Genomic DNA, 23,158 nt, shown 5'->3' with positions numbered 1-23,158 from the left:
CCTCTAACCTACCCTAGAGAAGAGAGCAAAGTGACCTGGCATCCCACAAGTCAAACTCCCTTGAAGAGGTGTTCTAGTTCTCTGATGTCTTTTGATTTCAACATTTAAGCCAATATGCCTGAAATCCTCTAGATGTTTGGGGATTGTTGTCACTGTGTGGTGTTTGGTCACTCAGTCGTGTCTGACTCTCTTGCGACCCTCTGGACTGTAGCTCGCCAGACTCCTCTATCCATGGGATTCTCCAGGCAAGAATACTGGAGTGGACTGCTGCTGGGAGCCAACACACGAGACCCTACCCATGACAAGGTCATGAGGGAGAAAACCTGACAGGGAAGGCGGATCAGGTTTTCAGGGGTTTCGAAAAGGCCAGCTCACGAGATCCCACCCATGACAAGGTCATGAGGAGAAAGCCTGACAGGCAAGGCAGATCAGGTTTTCAGGGATTTAAAAAAGCTGCCCCCAGCGCTCACCTTAAAGATGATATCTGTCTTTCTGATGCCTGCCTCAATAGACTACTCCTTAATTTCTGTGACACAGGCAGAAGGCCTTCCCCGATCTCTTCCCAAATAAGAATCAATTTACAACTTTAATCAATAAGTTTCCCAGGTGGTGGTATTTTATGAGATTAACCAGGGAGAAAGGAGTGTTTTAATTTAAACTCCTTTGCTGGTATTTTAGTTTGTTTGGCAAATGCATTTATGCCTTTGGTACTAATATGCATGACTGCTTATAATACCCTAATCATAAAATAACATGAAGAACCTGATCATATAAAGGCCCTAACAGACATAGAGCTCTTCGGGGGGTGAGGAAGCCCTATTAGAAAACAAGAAAAATTATTCTAAAAGTAGCTATTGGGTTAACATTTGCTTGCTGTGTTTTTGCTTTTAATGTGCTAAGGTTGTGTTATAGAAACCATTGTTGATATAGTTAAAGATCTAGAGAAATAAGAGCTTAGCCCTAGTGTGGTAACAATGAGATGGTTGTTAATTGTCAGCCAGGAGTGCTAGGCAGAGGCTGCCTCACCAAAGTCAGAGTCAGTCTGGGGTCAACTTCTTAGATAAACGCCAACTGACAACTTCTGCAGAAGGATTAATTTTTGTGTTAACAAGGTTATACTTCTACTCTATACTGTTGCCCTATGAGACTGCTACCTTTCAGTTAAGGTCACCATAGAAACAGAAAACAGGTTTACATTCACCTGATTTGCATAATATGTTAATAGGCCCCAAGGCCAGAAGATAATGTACAAGACCCTCATAAACAAAGAAATATGCAGAAAACACCCTGGTTTCGTGAAGAACAAGCTGATGTAATGTTAAACTATCTTCCCCTTAGAAATGTACTAATTTAGGGTATAAAAGCCACGGTAAAAAATAAAGCATTGCCAGACTCTGCACCCCCCGTCTGGTCACTCTCTCTCTCTTTCTCTCTCTCTTCCTCGCAGACTTGGCCCTATCAAGGCTGGTCTCACGTGTCCTCTCTCTCGCCTACGCCGTTCATCCAGAGGGTACCCCCTGGATCCTGCTGAGGCTGGACCCTGGCAGACTGCCATTTCCTTCTTCAGGGGATTGTCCTGACCCAGGAATCAAACCCGTGTCTCCTGCATTGGCAAGCGGATTCTTTACCACGGAGCCCCTGGGGAAGCTCTGTAATTCTGGTACCCTCGGAGCTATGTCAGCATGAAACCGCATCCCCATATTATTGTTTCTCCACAGTACTGCTGTGCTCCTGGGTAGTAACTTTCCTTTCTATTTCCTTTCCCTCTTTTGCTTTGGTATCAAGCCAAATGGATCTAAATGAAACCAAGTAAGATGTAGTCTTAGATCAGTTTAAGAACTATCTTAAGGATAGAATCTTAGGGCTGAGGAGAAATCTTACAAAATGTCCTAGATAACTGAGGTTTGAGAAACAGTGGCCGAGTTGTAAAACTGGGAACTTTCTGCCCTGCGTTTGTCACAATGGAAGTCACACTGTCCCAGAATCCAATTACTACCATTTCCCCCTAAAAAGCACCAGAGCTCCTTCAAAAAGAAAGAGGCTGAGTCCAGGGCTGGGGCATGGAAACAATTTTCTGTTGTACTAGCAAGTAGGGAGGTGTTCAAAGAATGGCGAAGTCACATATCAAAAGAAGGCAAGAGGGAGCATGAAGGGTCTTCCACTGGCAATTCTGCATTAATTTGAGCATCAAAATAAGTAATAATAATAATAGATTAAAACCTTAGCTGTTTCAACTGTATTCTCATGAACTCATTCTTACCCTTTCTCCCCATTTTCACCTCTCTGTCCTTTATTTCCTGCCCTTTGAACTCTATGCAGGGAAGTAACATGCTCCTGGTTTTTCTCCTCTTCTGGAGACACATGTGCTCTAACAGGAGCAGAAGTCCAAGTTTTAGTTTTAGGCTTTGGGGTGGTCACAGAGAAAGCAGTCTGTTAACTGAGTTAGGTTCTCTTGCCGCTGAAACCAACCTGGCATGGTCTAATAGGATGACTGATTAGGTTTGAAAGATCACATTTCTGCTTTTGTAGGTAAAACAGTTGAATATCAGAAACTCCATGTGGTTCAATAACTCAGTCCACCCAAGCTCATGGGAGTTTTACATCAAACTCCTTAGTGCCAAACCTCAAGCTATTTTAAATTGGTTCCCTGTTTTATTCTCTGAGCCTTTATTGCCTTGGAGGCCTGAAGAGGAAAGAACATAGGCCTCCCTGATGACACTGTGTAACACCACCTGTATCTCACATCCATCCCCTCCATCAGAAGCAATGTCACAGACTGAAGACCATGCCGGGCCAGGGGACCAGAGACTAGTCTTTTCCTGGCTTTCCCATCACCTAATGGAGGAAAGCTGGAGGAGCTGTAACTTCTCTCAGCTTCTCTTCTTTCATTGCAAAACAGAGGCTGAATCAAGAGTAAGTTGTGTCTGATATCCCTTCTAGTTCTAATATTTTACAGCTCTTTTCTTAATAGGACTTGGGGGGTGTGAGTGTAGGGGGAACAACCTGAGAGTAAGTACCATATTTATACATGTATTGGTGTCCTTTATAGAAAGGCACATCCACCAATCAAACAGATCACCAAGGTTAGAGGGAAAAAATGCACTTTATTGGCAGAAATTGAAGGTTGAGCCAAGCCAAAAACAAACCTCTAGACTCCATATTACTTAATATGCTTTACTAATCCATAATATGTCATTTTATGTGATTCAGCAAGAAAAACACACTTTAGCTGATTTTTAAAGTTTTTTTCTTTCTTTTATAAATTGAAAGTTTTATTTAGGTGATTATGAAGACTAATCATTTGTTCGCAAATCTATGGGCTTCAAATTATGAGTCTCTTTTGAGAGTCTGTAAGAAAATGTTTTAAATGCTTCAGCTCTCTGCTACCCAATTATAACAATGCTAAATTTAGTCAGATTTTGGTTTGTCCTTATCTACAGAATGATGACAATCTCTAATTTGGACTTTCCAATATAAGCATTGTTATGAAATCGTCTGTAGTCTAAGATTGCTTAGAAAAGGCAAAAATAACCTTAATTCTTGCAAATCTGTACAACAATATGCAGCATAAAAAGAAGAAAAGGCTCATTGCATAACAACTCACTAGAACAGTGAATATCCTCAAAGCGTCCTTCCAAGGAGTTACCTAGCTTGAAAAACAATTCTAATTTACTCAAGAACACTTAAAAAAAAAAAAAAAAAACTGTAACCCCCAGTAAAAAGTTTATGAGCAATTCTGGTTCAGGCCACACAAGGAACAGAGAAAGTAGTAAGATATTTAACAGATCCGTAGAGGTCACATTTACACTGTCAAATAATTAGATCCTTTGGCTATATTTACTCAGTCACCTTTATCACTTATTACAGAGGTCCTCCTTAAAGGAAAAACTCAAGTTCAAAGTCATAAACTTCATTTCTGTTAAACCTAAGAAAGCCAATGAGCTTTGGTCTAAAGACCAACTTACTCTTGTCAAAAATTTCTATGCATGTACACCCACCTACATAAACATTCCCTAGGTAGACAGAGGTTTGAGATGGGGATGAGACATCATCCCCATTCTCTCACGTAAAACAAAACTACTTTCTTTTCCATATTCAATCACTAGTATATTATGTCTTTTCTCCTTCTGCATTTTATGCTATATCCAAGTCTTCATTGAATAATTTGGCCCTTTCTACCATCAGAGCATGAACACTATTTACTAACTTATTTAAAACCAAAGTACACAGCATGAACTGGAAAGCTACCCATTAATATTTCAAGAAGTTGAAGAAAGAATTTATGTTATGAAAGATGAACCAGACAGTTAAAGATGAAGTCAACATAGTGAGGTATCCTAAGGTTCCTGTTGGACAGGATTGATTTGGTAAGTCTTCTCTTCCCTTTTTCCTCCCAGGCATAACAGAACTGTCAAGTAGAATTGGTGTTATCTTTTGTTCTCTTTAAGTTTCCATTTCTTTCTCCTCTTTTTCTCTGTAGCTGATGTCACAGGTATAGGTCCATTAGACGGTTTTCAAAACTGGATTCCAGTCAATGAAAGGGTCTCTAATGACTGCTTTGAATATTTAGCAGCCTAACATTTGCCATTCTTTCCAACATCCTTCTTTTCTAGAATACTTCTTCTGTTTAAAAGGCTTTAAAATTCTTCTATAGATTTTAGGCCCGTATCCTTTATTACGGCCCCTGGATTTGAATAAGTATGAATCTTATTAGTAAAAAATAAACCCAAATTTACTAACACCTAAAAATAATGTTAAGAAGTGTGTTAATGCCTAGCTAAAAACTAGCAGGTACTAAATAAAGTAATATGAATAAGGACTATCATTCTTGGTCTTCTACAATCAAGCAGATTCTTTGGAGGCTATTTCAAAAGGACAACAGTCACTACTTTAGGGTATAGTTCTTAAACGCATGCAAGTATAACCTTCTTCAATCACTCACTGCGTATCTACTGTGCTTCCACTATGAAGACAGGCATTAGGTTCCTGCTATAGATACAATGTGAGCCACAACCAAACAGATCATCACTCCCACAGGACTGAAGTTTGTGCAGGAGAAATGACACTGACCAAAGCACTGCTGAACAGAAGTTGGTTGAATTGAATCAGTAGCATCAATACTATTTTCTGGTTACAGATAGATAACTAGTGTCATAGGAAGGTCTAGATTATGATTATCTGCACCACTAGTACCCCCACACATTTATTCTGTTTATTTTTCTACATAACCACTTGGAAATTTTCAGCATTAACTACTTGGTGTGTCTCCTGGTTCTGATTCAAGTAGGAAGGAAGCAGAAGGAAACCAATATTTATATGAATATACCAAACATTCCTTTCACGTGAGTTCACTTACACACTTAACTGCTTCTCACAAATTTGGGAAGAAAAGTATAATTATCACCATTTTACAGGAGGAACCAAGGTTTGTTTAGAAATGCTAACCAACTTGTCTAAGGTCACCCAGATAAGAGCCAGGATTTGAATATCTGTAAAGCCATTTACATCTACATCTATACAGTAAACAATATAAATATAGACATACAAATTTGTACACAGATATAAACATATAAACAATATAGTATATACAAGCAAATATACTTCTACAACAAAATAAAACGGTTATTTTTGAAATGCAATTATAAAAATATGTTACTTACCGGAAAGTATAGAAGCAGAGACCCAAAAAGGATTGTTTCCAACAGGATAAGGCCCGATGCCCTGATGCTCTGAAAAAAATAACAAAAATAAAAATGTCAATATTAACTGACATTTCTAGGCATGGAACAATTTATGCTATTGTGACAATGCCGCAAGCAGAACAGCATTCTTTGGTGGGGGTGGATAATTAGAAATTGGCTTATATTTCAGACAGGCAAACTTAACTGAAACATGCAATAAGACTGACTGTAAAGGTGGGGGTAGACTTAATGATATTGCCACTGGCTTCATGGAATGTTGTTCTCTAAAATTTGAATCACTATTTAGAAGATCCTGCCAATCTAAGAAATGCACAGACACAGAAAACCTTGCCTGTGTTTCTGACACATCGGCAACAAATGCAATTCTGAATGCTATTCCTAAACCATTTCACAAATCCTCAGCAATGGCTCCAGTGGATAAAGCAAACATAGGCACAACTTTTGGTGTCTCAATGATACATCTCCCAACATGTCACAACATAGTCCCCAAAACTCAGTAACAACCTCACTATCTAAATAACATAAATCACATTTAAAACCAGAGGTATCTCACCTTATGAAATAGTTAAATTATTCACTCAAAATTCAAAAGAATAAGTTGATTTTTCAAATATACTTCCTGATTATTTAAAGTTTGCTAAGCATGATGGTGGTGGTTTGGTGGTTTAGTCGCCAAGTCGTGTCTGACTCTTGTGACCCCATATACTGTAGCCCACCAGGCCCCTCTGTCCATGGGATTTTCCAAGCAAGAATACTGGAGTGGGTGCCATTTCCTTCTCCATTGCTAAGCATAAATATGCTCAATAATCTTCAGATATTTTGTTAGACTCAAAACAGCATTATCTTTGCCAAGCAAAATGCTTAGAATTGTGACAAGAAATACAAGAGCAAAAAAAACCAAGGCCACTTAGAATAATAAATTTTGCTTTGATGAGTTCAAATACCAATGCAGAGTAAAGATATCAGTTAGGAATACAAAAACAGGTCATTCTAGAACACACGTGTTTTCACTCAGTGCAACGTAAAATATATAAACAAATTACACTAGGTGTACATATGATATTTTAACGAGGAAATACTTTTAAGTAGATAAATTAATTTTGCAACAACCAAAGGAAGGTGAAATGCTAAACTACAAGTCCATTACGTTAAAAAAAAAATGTGTCAGGAGAGAGCAGCATGGAAACATATACACTACCATACGTAAAACGGACAGTCACTGGGAATTTGCTGCATGACTCAGGGAACTCAACCCGGGGCTCTGTGACAACCTTGAGGAGTGGGATCAGGTGGGAGAGAGGTTTGAGAGGGAGGAGACACATGTGTACCTGTGCCTATTCATGCTGAGGTATGGCAGAAGCCATCACAATACTGCAGAGCAATTACTCTTTATTCAAAAATAAATAAGCTTAAAAAAAAAGTGTCAGATAACTGGACAGGCAGAGAAATAAAATTCTAGTTCCTCTTCAAAACACTGGGAAGACATTACTAGGGCATAGACAAATTCCTTATGTAATCCCTCAAAACAGCTCAGGGTCTTCATTAATCTAGAATTTGGGAACAGAGAAAGGAGTTTAGTCAGTGAACAGACTTGATTGTTTGAGTGGATTCTCTCTCTTGGTCATTATTTTAGCTGGCAGATGCTCTTAGTGAAAAGAAAACTTCTATCAGTAAGACTTTAAATGGGTTTTGGCTGACAGAATTTCCAACATAACAAATTACATTCATACCTAATTATGAATACTCCATAGTTTAGTTTTTAAACTTGCTCCAAAATGACACTAATTTAGAGTGAGAGTCCAAAATATAATGCAAGACTGGTTGTAAAAAAAATCTACGCAATATTGTTTGAAAATGAAGGATATAAAAAGAAACTGTAAAGCTTAGTAGAAAAAACAGATATTGCAATTAACATTATCTCAGTTTGAATTATGAAACAACCACTTTAGTTAAGTGATCTTGAACTTCAATGGCCTCCCATGTAAAATGGGTGTCCTAATCTTTGCCATATTAAATCTGACATCTTTAATAAATTATGAAGTACACAAAAATGGCTAGCATCATGGCTGACATATAATAAGTAGGTACGCATTCCTCAAGGTAGAAAACACCAGTAGGATTGTGAATTTGAAAACCACAGAGGTATATGTAAGTAGCTGTAAAAATTGTTTTAAAGCTTGAGATCCAAAATGACCCCAGAGGAGCCAAAAGTCTGACAGTAGAAAATATAAAATTTCTTTTTTTTTTTTTTGGGGCCAGTGGGTTGTTAGCTATATTGCAACCATCACTATCTCATAACAGTTGTAGTGGTGCATGCTTTTACATATTCTCAGAGCAAACAATCTGTCTCCTTTACATCTGGATGTATTGAACAATCTTAATACTTCATAACCTTCCTTCTGGTTGGGTAGAGGAACCCATGATTTCAAATTATAAACTGGAACTCAACAAATGATTCCATAATCAGATGTAAGGCCTGTACAAAATATGTGCTTTTGGTTTTTTTTTCCCCAAACACTCAGGCTAAGTTGGTTTTAAGGCCTCACCGAAAGAGTGAATACATAATAGGTGGAACTTCAGGGACAAAGAAGAAATCTCATGCGCCCTGAAATCTTTCCACATTGACTGACTGGTAACTGGAAGTTCTTTTTTTTTTTTTTTCAGTGGGTTTTGTCATACATTGATATGAATCAGCCATAGAGTTACACGTATTCCCCATCCCGATCCCCCCTCCCACCTCCCTCTCCACCCGATTCCTCTGGGTCTTCCCAGCCCACCAGGCCCGAGCACTTGACTCATGCATCCCACCTGGGCTGGTGATCTGTTTCACCATAGATAATATACATGCTGTTCTTTCGAAACATCCCACCCTCACCTTCTCCCACAGAGTTCAAAAGTCTGTTCTGTACTTCTGTGTCTCTTTTTCTGTTTTGCATATAGGGTTATCGTTACCATCTTTCTAAATTCCATATATATGTGTTAGTATGCTGTAATGTTCTTTATCTTTCTGGCTTACTTCACTCTGTATAATGGGCTCCAGTTTCATCGGAAGTTCTTTTAAATGGAACAAAGTACTTTATTTTGTATTTGGTGCTAACGATTAGTATACATGTTGTAAGTAATACAGTGACTTAAGTTCAAAGTCAAGGGCAGGAATCTTTTCCTTAGTATCTAAGTGATAGGATAAGGAAGAAGAGAGGAGGGATTGTAAAACAAGAATGGATAAAAAAGACAATGAACAAAATAACAGAGGTTAAGAAAAAATTTTGTATCTTTCAAAGTTTTGCCTGAGATAGAAATGGTGGTATGGGGGACTCCCCTGGTGGCGCAGTGGTTAAGACTTCGCCTTCCAAAGCAGGAGGTGTAGGTTTAATCCCCTGTGGGGAACTTAGATCCCGCATGCCTTACTGCCAAAAAATCAAAACGTGAAGCAGAAGCAATATTGTAACAAATTCAATAAAGACTTTTTGAAAAAATGGTTCATGTTAAAAAATTTTAAAGAAAAAAGAAATGGTGGTATGGAACTCTTTTTAACCAGAGTTGCTAAGTGGAAAACTCTGAAAAACGTTCTTAAAAAATGATAAACAATATACAGTATGTTGAACAGTATAATACAGTACTGATTTATATAAATATTATTATAAATATATGTATATTTATACAGTAGAAAATTTATATAAAACATATACATACAAATGAAAACTTTATGTTTTCTATATGTATATACATATATATAATATATAAATATATCAAATTCAGGTCTGGAGGATACATGCCAAACTGACAAGAATGTACTTTCTTTCCCTGGAGAAGTATATCCGAGGATAGATCAATTTATCTGGAAATATTTTACTTTCTTTGAAGATATAGTCATGTATTGATATATGTATTTTAATAATTATATAAAGTGAAGAAAATCATCTAAAATGTGTCAACTCAGCTAGTAGAAAATTCCACCACTGGGTATTGCAATATGCAAAGAATTCTAAACAAAGCCCTTCCTAATAATATCTACTTAATAAATTTTATTCAGTACTGACAACATGCATCAAATGACCAAACAACATGATACTTATAGGTGAATATAAGCCTGGGGGAGCTACTGAGCCTAACTCTGGCTTAGACTCCAGACAGCTTAACAAGTATCATTCCAAAGTTTACAACAGACGAGGGCAGATTCCACCTCACTCCACTCCATTCCACTTTCCCCATTTCTTAAACTTTCAGAACTGACCTACGAAGGTTTACAGCAGTCAGATATCAAACCTGTAGACAAAAGAGAAAGGCTAATCTTACCACACTAATTTTATAAAATTATGTCAAAGTCAATTTCTCAATTCTATAATCTCCAGATACAAAGTACAGAGGCATAAGATGAAGCATAGCTTGTCACAGGATTCGCTGAGGATGTAAGCACAAAAAAGAAGCTGAGTTACTGGAAGTAATAAGATGGTAAGAATGCTCAAGTCAGAACTTTTAAAAATAACTAAAATAGCTTAAAATTATTTCCTTGACCCTATAGGGCTAACTCCTTCATTTATAATTGTTAAACATTTTTCAACCACTGGGGCAATTAATGTATATCTTGCTAAAACAGTGCAGTTACTTTTGACCATAGCTGATACCTTCAGCTTTGCAGCAATTAAAGTTTCTTTCCATTACAAAAGGAACATCTGAGCATGAAGACATTTTTTATATAGCTGGACTTCAGGATGTAGGATGAAAATATAAGAAAGCAAGAGAATTCAATTCTGCAAAGAACGAACTAGCACAGGTCTGGATGATAAACCAAGACTCTATCATTGTATATCATTTAGAGAGAGAATCAGCCATTCTGACAGAATAGTCTCACAAGCTGCACTTTTTCTTTTGATTCGTCTATTTCTGTAGAGAAAACCATAGACAGGGAGATTACAAACAAAACCCAACAACCACCTGATGAAGTAAGTAGACCAGAATAAATTGGAGACAAGATGTGAAAGGCAAACCTGAAAAGAATCCTCACACTGAGAGGTATGCAACTGCTATTTTCAATAATTTTATTTACAATTATATCAATGGATGTGAACAGACACATCCAGTTTGACAGACTTTGTGCAATCAGTTTGTCTTAAGAAGATCTGTGATGAAACACTGAAAAACCAATTAGATTTAGAAAAATGTGTCAAGGAACAACTGTTCAAAATGTGATTAGTTAAAAATCAATAGTAGTTTTTCTGAAAAACTCACAACAGTTTGAAAAAAAAAAAAGGTTTAGAAAAGCAGAAGAAAATGGTCAGGATAGTGATTTCCAAAACTGAAATATAAGTAACTCAGATGATTCTAAATCTGTGGAATAAAACACATGGGCTTATATCCAGATGGTTTGAAATCTCAGCATCTGCTGCTCACTAGCTTTGTGACCATGGGCAAGTTGCTTGAGCTTCACCTTCTTCATTTATAAATGGATATAGTGATGCCCACCTTGAAGGACTGCTGTAAAGATTTGTAATCATGCTGCCCAACAAAGAGCAGGTTCTCAGTCAATGGAAGTTCATCAGTCTATCATGGACAGATATGAGGTGGGGTCAACACATCTAAGCCCACTCTAGCTGATGAGTGACAGCACATGGTCCCGTCACCCAGAGTTGCTGGTCCCACGTCAGGGCGACTTCCTCTGTGTATCTAATCTGACCCTCTTACCCAAAGGAACAGGACTGAATGTTATAGTATACTAACAAAAATATGCAGCACTATTAGAATATTTAAACATGAGCTACAACTAAGGAATATGGTTGATATATTTTTTTTAATATTATTTTTAAAAGAGGCTAGTCAATGCAAAATTTCTGGCAGTTTTATGAAAACATTAAAACAAACTATGACATGGTTTTAATTAAGAATTATTTTAATTTTTAAGATTCACAAGAAAGTCCATTTTTGTATGTTATGGTAATATGCAGTGGTGCTGTTTAAGACCTTTTAGAAAAATAAGTTTACCCAAAATAAAATTCAGAGTAATGAATATATAGTTTCATACTGTTTAAAATAGTATAGCACACTAAATAAAGAAAAAGTCAACGATATTTTATAAATGTGAAAAAAGGAATAACCAGTAGTTCATTATTAGTTATGGTTCACCATTTATTGAGGGGCACAAACATCTCTGGTTGCTTTTGCAGGATTTGAGACATTTACCCATTCTCTTTGCTTTGTTTCACATAGTGCAGTTAGAAGTGTTCCTCCAGTGTCTCATCTTTCTGGAGTTCAGTGCCTGATTTTCACTTAAAGATGTTGACAATCAACTGCTATTGCAGAAATGTAGAATAAGTTAGATGCATAAAAAGGAAGATTCTGGATCACTTCTACTCAGTCAAGCTCGTCCTTCCGTGCTTATGTCCAAAGCACTTCCTTCCAGACTTCATCAACCCCCGAGTCAGCCCCTCACCCCACTAGAGGCCACTGGAATGCAGCCCCAAACTGTGGACCATCATGTCCTGATTTGTCCTCATTTTTCCCATAGCTTCTTTGCAAAAATAGCAGCTACTTCTCTGTAATCAATCTGCAACCTCCAATTTCTTTTCTTCAATACTAATAAATAGGATAACTCATATATCACAAAATGGAGATGAATTCTCTAAGTGTCAAAAAAGCACATAGAAGTGAATGGTGCAGACTGAAATATTACAAAGACTCTTGCCTTGAAAAGGACTGCTTAAGTGGCAATAAATTAATAAAGCAAAATATGTCATTTGCTCAGCTTTCCATTATTGATTAAAAGCTATTGAGATTAATGGATATATTTTCAAATTAAAAAGTAGATCATTGAAAGAAATTCCTGCTCATGAAAGTGGAATGGCATGATAATTAAAACATAAAATAATAAGTGCTTTAAAATTTCACAGTAATGAGACAAAACACTTTACTTTTTCAAATATCAATCTTTGTTACACTGAGGTTAACTCAAATATCATCTAATGTGACATAAGTCATTTTTTTAAACTTAAGAGTATTTTATGCTCAGAAATTCAAGAGACTTGACAAATTATTGCTGTTTCACTTGATTGCTAAGTATCAAACCATCTAAGCAATCTTTCTTTATCATTTGAAACTTCTAATCTCTGATTTCTATTTTAATTTGGTATTTTGAACACTGTAATCTGTAAGGTGACTACTTTAAAATACTACTGGTCACACATAGGCAATAGAGTCAATCAGATATTAGCTAGATAACACCAGCTCTTCCCAGGCTTCTTAAACAGGAAAAAAATTGTGAGAATGGGAACAGAATTGCTTAGAACTGTTAAGCTTGTCTTTAACACATTGTCTATCTTCCAAAGCATGTTTGGAAATGCACAGAATAACTAGACAGAGTGTAAAACAAAGAAATATTTCATACTGTGTCAAATATTTGGAAATAGTCTAAACATTCTAAAACTTGTTTATGTTCCTTATTTTATACTCCACACTGACCCAAAAAGTTTCCATCTGACAAGACATTTACAAATACACAAAGAAAAATGATGAACATTTCAGTGAATAAACCAATAGATGACTTAATACAGTTGCAAGAGATGCTCCCTATTTGTAAGAGTAAGCAGTTCAGAAGCTTAAAATGGCAGTATGAAGGACTTCCTGGCAGGCCAGTGGTTAAGACTTCACCTTCCAATGCAGGGGGTATGGGTTCAATCCCTGATCAGGGAGCTAAGAGCCTAGGTGCCTCTTGGCCAAAAAACCAAAACATAAAACAGAAGCAATATTATAACAAATTTAGTAAAAACCTTAAAAATGGTCCAAATTTTTAAAAAATCTAAAAAAAAATAGCAGTATTATATCTGACAGGCAAAAACAGAGGCATATTATAAAAGTGTCATGGGAAAACAAGGGCTATTTAGATGCAAAGGTAATGTAGACAGGAATTAAAAACTCAATCGCTAAAAGAGTATAAATATTTCTAGAGCAGATGAAGTAAATTGGATCTTATTTTCACCAAACTTGGGACCACTAAGAAGAACGATGAAAGGGGTATTATGAAATTCAGCCCACACAGAGTATATCACTCAAACCTGTTTAGCAAAAGACAAAGTGAAAGGAAATGGGAGTCATGTATTAATTAACTAACATCCTGCTTACACTCTGATTGTCAATTCTAACCATTTGTTTCACTAAAATTTGCTGTTTCAATTAGTCTTAATGTTTATTAGCAAATCACAACATGTATAATAACTATCTTGATATTTTAGAGTTTTCTATTTTTGAATATGGTTCATGAAAGATTTTCAATAATAAGTTCATAAGTTTTAATTAGAAATAAATGCTAACCCTTCAATACAGAATTCAAAAAGGTCACACTAACTGAGGTTTCCTGTCATTAGTCTTCTCTCTTCTCTCTGTTGGATCCCACTTAGTTATCATTTGCTCTAAAACGTATTATACAAATGCATTAGCATTAGATTATCGACTGAAAGAGATTCAAGAGAAATAATTAAGAACAAGCAGAAATTTGACAGTGGATAATTACTGAAAAATTAAAACAATGTTATAAAACCAAAAATTAGAAAAAACTTTTACAACATAGTAGATTTTTTAAAAAGCAATTGTGTTTAACCTCATTGAAAGTTAAACTATTACTAAAGCAGTTTTCTATAAGCAATTGATATTTGAAGCTTTTTTAAAGTAATGACTGCAAATCTTCAGTCTAAACCTCTTTCTGGAGCTCCAGTCCCCTATTTTCAGTTGACTGAAAAACAGTTCTACCTGAATGACTGATAGGCACCTCAAACTCAAGATTTCAAAAACTAAATTCTTCCATTCTCCAATCTGTTTTTCTCTTCATGTTTCCCATCCTGGTTAATGGTAACTGATTAACCTATTTTGTAGTCAAATCATATAAAATATACAAGGTAGAATTAGAAGTGGTTTTTATGAATTATTGGTTTTGTGAAGTCACTCAGTCATGTCCAACTCAGTCATGTCCAACTCTTTATGACCCCATGGACTGTAGCCTGCCGGCTCCTCCATCCGTGGGATTTTCCAGGCAAGAATAATGGAGTGAGTTGCCATTTCCTTCTCCAGAGGATCTTCCCGACCCAGGGTTTGAACCCGGGTCTCCTGCCTTGCAGACTCTTTACCATTTGAGCTACCAGGCTGTTATATTTGGTATTTTCCAGAATCCCCTCCAAATTCTGTTGACCAACCTTCTCACTAAGTAATGGGTGAGAAGTATGCTGTGTATGCTAATCACTCAGTCTCTCCAACTCTTTGCGACCCCATGGACTCCTCTTTGCCCACCAGGCTCCTCTGTCCATCAGGATTCTCCCGGCAAGGATACTAGAGTGAGTTGCCATGCCCTCCTCCAGGGGATCTTCCCCACCCAGGGATCAAACCCAGGTCTCCCACACTGCTACCAGATTCTTTACTGTCTTAGCCAACCAGGGAAGCCCAAGAATACTGGACTGGGTAGCCTATTCCTTCTCCAGGGGATCTTCCCGAGACAGGAATGGAACCAAGGGCTCCCGCATTGCAGATGGATTCTTTACCAGTTGAGCTGCAGATAACCAAATAAATGTTTAATCTGAAAAGCAACATGCAGGTTGATCCACTTTCGTGTGGAGAAGAAATTTTTCACTTTTAATCCACAGTCTCCTCTATAACGTAGAGAAATTATTAAACAGTGAAAATCTTAATAAGAGGAGGTAGGAGGAAGAAAAAGGAGAGAGGAGAGAAGCAGAAGAAACCATCTCTCTCTCTCTTTTTTTTTTTTTTGAAACCATCTCTTTATGTTTAGTTCAATGTACTACCAATTCTAGGTCTGGGGTAAAATGGGTGGGGCTGATGGGATGGATGGAGATAAAACAGCACTCAGGAATAGGTGAGGTCACTATTCTCTGGGCTTTCTCAGAGCTGCCTCCCTCTGTATTCACTCTTGCCTTCATCTCATTGCATCAGACAACAAATGCCTTCATGTCACCCTATCTGTCATCTCTCCAGGCCTGCCCTCTTCAAGGCATGCATATATTTCAAAGGAATTCCCTTATTCCTCTTAATCTCCAACTGGTAATATCTTCCATGCCTTAAATCTTATCCATTCTTAGGGATATCATAAATGCCAATTAGAGTGCTAGTGATTAGTAATAATTTAATGGCTGCTCCTCCAAGTAGTACTTGCAAGACCAAGTATACAGTCAAGGCTTAATGCCTAAAGGCAAAGACCTTGAACTCTGAAAGTGAAGAGTGAAGCTGTCAGCACATGGGCCTCACTGGTGGCTCCAAACCTCACTGGCGGTGACTGCTTCCTCTGAGACTGGTCTGATAAGCAAGCAGACCAAGGTACCTACATTCATTCTATCAGAAACGGGAATGCAGAGATTCCTTTCAGGAATAAAAGGGACCCATCACCTTTATCTTCTGTTGAAGAATTTTTAAAGAAGTTCAGATTTCAAAAAAGTCTTTTCTTCTCAGTTGTGAATATAAATTCCATCAGGAGTCAGTCTAAATAACCATAACTTCCACACATCTGTGCCTCAGAAAATCCCCTAAGCCTTTGTTGAGGGCAGGCTAAACGAAGAGGTTTGCTTCACTTTCTTCTTTCCGTCTTTGAAGCAGAAGTTGGATAATAAGGCAGGTGCCTCTGAAATCCAGCTTTCATCATGTGACAGGATTCAAGACACACCGTGTGGGTGCAACTTCAGCTCCCAAACAGCAGCTCCCTTCCGCCCCATAAACACGCCCCAATTACTATAGCTTTCTCTTTGTTTCTTTCTGGACCACGCTTTAAAAATCATGAAAGAGATATAAATGCATAAGTTCTGGGAAGGAAAATACCAACTGAAAGGGGACTAAATCAAGAACCACTGTACTGGGTAGAAGAGGGACGTGAAAGTATATCCAGCAGGGCTAAGTTGCTCCTTCCGTGGCATTTTCCCCAAAGGCACATCTCACTATCACAAAATGTTGATAATGAAAGTGGTAGTAACAATGACAACAATAACAACGATGTCAGTTGAATTTTTGTGCCAGCTGTTATTCTAGGCATTTTATATAATATTAATTAACCCTCACAAAAATATTGAACCCTCATGACAAATAGTAGGTACTATTTGTAGTAGGCACTATTGCTATCTCCACTTTATAAACGAGGCAGCTGAGGTTTAACAGGACTGAAACACTTGTCCAAGGAAATTGATATTACATAATGCTATCACTCAACCTTGCCCCTATCACTTTCAAAATCCAACTTTTAAAGCTATCATTTAAAATAGCATTGGATAGCAGCTCCTGAAGCAACCTTTTCTAACCTCCCACTGAAATGTAAAGACACATGTGAAATAGAAAGTCACAACCCTGCTGTGAATAGGAAATTCAAAGCAGAAATACAAACAGAAATAAAAGAGAAAAAGCACTCAGTCTCACAAGTAACTGGGAAATAGGAACTTTAAATATCTCATTTTTAATCTGCTAGACTGAAAAAGTTAAAAAGACTGATAATATCAGTTACTGGTTAGAATGCTAGGAGATGGGCACTTTCATGCTCATAGAAACAGAAATAGATGAAGCCCTTGATAACGCAGTTTTGAAGTATCAACATTTTAAGTGTCTGTACTTGATTATACCAGCCACTCCACACAAAGAGTTTGTCTTTAAGGATTACTTACATGTTTGCACAAAAATATATGCACAAACAAGTTTACCAAAGCACTCGTGGTATAATATCTAGCAAATAAGTTGAAACAAATGGAATATCAATAACAGAATATACCAGTAGTTTTACTGGTTCAGCCATATGACATGATATAATGAAGCTCTTTAAAATATGAGAAAAATACATATATACAGGCAGAAAAAAAAAGCTTAAGAGATTTTTAGAAATAATTTTTAAATAAAAAAATCTTTATTAGTGAAAGGCATGGTATGAGTGTGTGTGCATGGATCAAACCCTTGATGTTACAAATTTTCTGGGAAGAGAAGTAGAAGCCAGAGGAAATGGATGACCTTTTACTTACTGCTTTATATTTTTCTTTATGTGTCAATTTTGTATAACAATGTATTCACTTATTCAAGTAAAGATCATCAACTGAAAATCCTATATGCCAAAAGAGGAAGGAAAAAAGAAAGAAGAGAAAGAATGATAGGAGAGAATAGGGCAGATGCTCAGAGTAGGTCAAAAGTGATAAAATACAACCAAAATAGAGTCTACTTGCAAGATACTTAACCACAAGCTTCAAGAGGAGAAGTATTCAAAACTCATCTCGAGGGTCTGACCTTTAGTACACATTTGTATTTGTGGGGGAAGAAAGTGATGATAGAAAAAAATGGAAACAGTAAAGCTCAGAGAAAAAGGCAATAAACAAAAAATTTTCATGTAAAAGGAGATTCACAATTCTAATATCTACCAGAATGAAATTTAAGGCAAAAAAGCATGAAAAAAAAAAAAAAAGGAGGAAAAAGACATTTAATATCAGTCCCTGTTATCACATTCTAGCAAACTGCAACAGTCAAAGGCCTGAAGCACAGTGAGGGGCCTGGACCTCACAGCCCTGCTTCCCCCCAGCCCTGTCCAGCATCCTGTCCCCTGAGATTCACTATGCTCCAGCCAACCTGGCCGCTCTTCATTCCACAGATGCAGCTGCTCCTGCCTAATGTGTGTCAGAGCACATCCTCTTCCCTCACCCTTGCTTGTTTCTACCAGGCTCCCTAACCCTCACCTGGCTCACATCAACTCATTCCTCAGGTGTTAGTGTCACTGACTTTTCACACAATATAGGGCTTCCCTGGTGGCTCAGATGGTCAAGAATCTGCCTGCGATGCAGGAGACCCAGGTTCCATCCCTGGGTCAGGAAGATCCCCTGGAGAAAGGAATGGCAACCCACTCCAGCATTCCTGCCTGAAAAATTCCATGGACACAGCAGCCTGACAGGCTATAGTCCATGGGGTCACAAAGACTTAAACATGACGAGCGACTAACACTGTCACTTTTCGGTCACTGTAACACACAAGGCAGTAGACACAGGAGTTTCAGAGAACTAATCGGACTGTGTAAGTTTCAACATTTTACGCTAACTGCACAGAGTACCTCCATGAATGGAACACTCATCACAACTGAAATTAATGAGGAAAGCAACTTTCAGAAGCATTACTTTCTAAAAGAAAGAACATCCACCATAAATACACTGCCCGAGTCTTAGTGGTGAGGCAGGAATTCTTAAGCAGCCACATGATAAGGACATCTGATAGTAGCAGTGGGATTTTACTTCTGGGATTTCTATTAAAGACAATGAGATATAAAGACTGGAAACAGGACAATGAGGAAACATTGTGATCTGGCAAGAAGTTGTCTCAAAGAAGTAATCGGCATCATACATAAGATTTAGTTATAAGAATGTTCCACACACAGCATTATTCATGTCGGGACAAAATTAGGGGTAATCCAAATCCCAGAAAGTTGATAAATGGTAAAATAAATCATGATATACTCTATGATATACTGAATTTTATTATGTCATAAAATTCAAAGTTTGGGGGCACACTTGATGTAAGAGTTTAAGATTATAATTTATGTATATGAAATTAAATGTTTAAAAAACTAAATTGTGGACTTACAGGAAATTTTTACATTATTACTTAAAATTTTCAGTCTTTTCCAAACTCTATAAAATACACTGACTTTACAATACTGAACAGTTGAAAACTTTAGTCTCTGCCTTCCCAGGAATGCTTCTGATTTTTTTTTCAAAAAACTAAAAGAAATTAAACTCTAATCTTACAAAAAGATTGAAAAGATTAAAGCTATAAAAAGATACCTTCTAAAACCTTCTAAAATTAAAGAGACTGACAATACCAAATGTGGAGTGCATTTGGAACAAGGGGAATTTCCATACATTGCTGATGGGAATATGAAATGAGAATTTAAAACCATACAACCACTTTGGAAAATGGTTTGGCCACATCTTATAAAAGTTAAAAATACATCTGTTGTGTGACCAAGCAATTCTACTCACAGGTAAAAGAAAAACATTTGATTGCAAAAAGAAAACAAAACAAACCATATAAGAATATTCACAGCAACTTTATCATAATAATCAAAAAGCAGAACAACCCAAATATCCATCCAACAGGAAAATGAATATATAAATTATAGCAATATTCTTACAATGATATACCACTAAAATAGAAGGGGGAACGTGTTGATTCACACAGACAAGATCAGCCTCAAAGACTATACAGTATTTATTAAAGAAGTCTGATGCAAAAAAGAACACACAGCATGACTCCATTTATATGGAGTCCCAGAACAGGTAAAACTAAACTACTGTGATAGAAATCTGACAGGAAGGAGTGGGGACTGACTGGGAGAGGGCAGGAGAGAACTCTGTGGGGCAAATGGAAACTTCTACATCTTGATAAAGGTGTAGATGACATGGGTGTATGCATTTGTCCAACTCACTGCCCTGTAGAATTAATGCATTTCACTCCATGTAAATTGTACCTGAATTTGAGCAAACTCCAGGAGATAGCAGAGGACACAGGAGCCTGGCATGCTACAGTCCATGGAGTCGCAAAGAATTGGACACAACTTAGAGACTAGAAAACAACAACAACAAAATTGTACCTTCCTAAAAATAAAAAAATAACAAAGGATTTGAAACCTGCACTAAGGTGTTAAAGATAAAAATCAATAGACCTTTTACTACACTTCAAATCTCATGAAATTGGTGCCACCAATTTACAAGACCTACCACACAAGGAGTAAACCTGCAAAGAAAGCAAAAGTACATAACTTTCTGGTATTTCTACCATTTGTATCTCCAATTTGTATAGTGTATTAATTTACATTTAAGCCAAGGACATTTCCATACTTCCCATTCATTTACTTCTATCTGATTACTTTGCAAAGATGGAAGAGAGTCCTACAAGAAAGGGAGCAAGAAATTGACAGGAAGAAGCTCAGAGTTCTCTATTCACACTTCAAGAAAGAGGAACATCACACACAATGTGCTAATTAAATATGGAAGCTCTTAAAGAAGATGTGGTACATATATACAAAAGAATATGACTCAGCCATAAAGAATTGAATAATGCCATTTACAGCAACATGAATGGATCTAGAGATTATCATACTAAGTGAGGTTAGGTAGAGAAAGACAAATACCATATGATATCATGTATATGTGGAATCTAAAAAATGATACAAATGAAGGTATTTACCAAACAGAAACAGACTTACAACATAGAAAACAGACATAGTTACACAGGGGAAAGATACGGGAGGGATAAATTAGGTTGGGATTAACACAAACAGACTACTATATATAAACCAGATAATCAACAAGGACCTACTGTACAGCACAGGGAACTATACTCAATACTCTCTAATAACCTATATTGGAAAAGAAAATGAAAAAGAATAGATGTATGTATAGCTAAATCACTTCGCTGTATACCTGAAATCAATACAACATTGTAAATCAACTATACTCCAATATAAAATAAAATTTTTAAAATATGTAAGCTCTGTAGTCTTTATGATCTGAGTTTTGCTTCCTGGCTCTGTGCCTTTGGGTAAACTTTACAAGTATTGTGCTGGGCTTAGTTGCTCAGTCATGTCTGACTCTTTGCAACCCCATGAACTGCATGTAGCCTGCCAGGCTCCTCTGTCCATGGGGATTCTCCAGGCAAGCATACCAAAGTGGGTTACCATGCCCTCCTTCAGGGAATCTTCCCAACCCAGGGGTTGAACCCAGGTCTCCTGCACTGCAGGTGGTTCTTTACTCTCTGAGCCAACAGGGAAGCACATGAATTCTGGAGGGGATACTCTATCCCTTCTCCAGGGGAATTTACCGACCCAGGAATTGAACCAGGGTCTCCTGCATTGCAGGTGGATTCTTTAACAGCTGAGCTATTAGTTTATCCTAAAATCTACTAAAAATTCAAGTTAAATTCAATTCTTCAAGAACACGCTATTTATGGGAAAATGTGTCATTACTGTATAAAACATATATGCCTGGCCATTTCTCAGAACACTCAAAAAATTATTTTGAAAATAGTGCCTAGAGATTTATTGATAAATTATGATTCTGTTCTTAGGTATAAACAATTTTGTCACTCATTAAGCTTGTGAATTCAATTCTGATATGAGTGAGTTTTTGCTAATATATTTCAATTACATTTAAATTTGAAATAACATTTTGTATGGCCTTTCAATTGGTAAATCACTTTTTTTCCTGGCCTTCAAAAATGCCTTTTTCTAAAAGGGCGTCTTGAAACAAATAGAGCAACAAAAAATCTCATTTGCTATTATTAAAACTGACAGAAGATTTTGTTGTATTATCATCCCTATTGTATCTACCAATTTAAAATATCTCTACAGATACAAAAACATTGCTTATTTGTCTTATAGGAAAAAAATGAATCTATTGGCTGATAAACATTCAGATCAATTCATATGAGAATCTGTTCACATTACCTGGTTGTTTACAACTGGTTTTGGCAGACACATTTTAATAGAAACCCAATATAAGAAGAAAATAGGCTAGAACACAGATGACAACATTGTACTAAAACCATCAAATTTCCCAAGCAACTAGAACTTAATTATTCTAACCAGTTAAAAAAAGATAATTCATTAATGTGACAGAGGTGCTAATTATCACTACAATGGCAATCACTAAAATACACAAATTATTAAATTAATATGCACACCTTAAATGTCTATGTTATATGTCAAATGTTATTCAATTAAAAAACAGACTAGAACTTAATTTGAGCTCATCAGTTATGAAATAACTACACGCAATGCTATTGGGTTATGTCATTAAAATGGCCATATTCATACCTCCCATGAGAAACGGAGTATTTCCTGCCATATCAGTAAATAAGGATGTCACAGTCATCAGCGACTGCAGCCCTCCAGCGTGGGGCCAGTGAGTCCTGAGGAAACTCAGGATGTGAAAACACATAATACTGGCCCCAAACAGCTGAGGTACATATCAAAGGTATGACTTCAGTGAGCCCAGACTCTTGCATCTTCCCAATGATAGAAAAGTGCTCAATCCCTTAACTTGGGATATCTGGCTTTCCTTAATTTACAATAATCTTTTGATATTCAAACTACCTGCCCTTTGCTGCAAAACTCCTATTTAACCTAGCTCCCTCCTCACCTCTGCCTCCTCGGAGCAGTTCTCTCAGGACTACTTGAGATACTGCCTCTTGGGCTTGAAGTCCTAAAAATTCTTGCTGAATAAAACATAACTCTCAACTTTTAGGTTGTGAATATTTTTTAACCTCACACTCATCATTAATATGAAAAGACCATATGCCAGATAAAATATTAAAAGCTCTAAAATAGATATACATGGAAATCCAAAGACAAACTATGCCATCAAGAAAATAAAATGTAGTCATTAAAACAGAATTGACCCATTACTGCCAAACCAGTTCAAAAACTATCTGAACTATAACCAAACCTTTCTATTTCTCAG

General features: G+C 36.8%; 1 protein-coding gene across 1 annotated transcript in view; it reads right to left on the bottom strand.

Annotated features, from left to right (window-relative positions):
* The window catches only part of GPR158 (G protein-coupled receptor 158), a 294,774-nt gene that overhangs the window by 72,842 nt on the left and 198,774 nt on the right, over window positions 1-23,158 (bottom strand). The window contains exon 5 of the mRNA XM_065919570.1: window positions 5,661-5,729. Within this exon, the coding sequence (XP_065775642.1) occupies window positions 5,661-5,729 (69 nt within the window). The remainder of the gene's footprint in view (window positions 1-5,660; window positions 5,730-23,158) is intronic.

The sequence above is a fragment of the Muntiacus reevesi genome, chromosome 2 (genome assembly GCF_963930625.1).
Source record: "Muntiacus reevesi chromosome 2, mMunRee1.1, whole genome shotgun sequence".
Classification (NCBI taxonomy): domain Eukaryota; kingdom Metazoa; phylum Chordata; class Mammalia; order Artiodactyla; family Cervidae; genus Muntiacus; species Muntiacus reevesi.
Note: the sequence above shows the minus strand (reverse complement) of the source record. Positions and strands in the feature narration are given on the sequence as shown.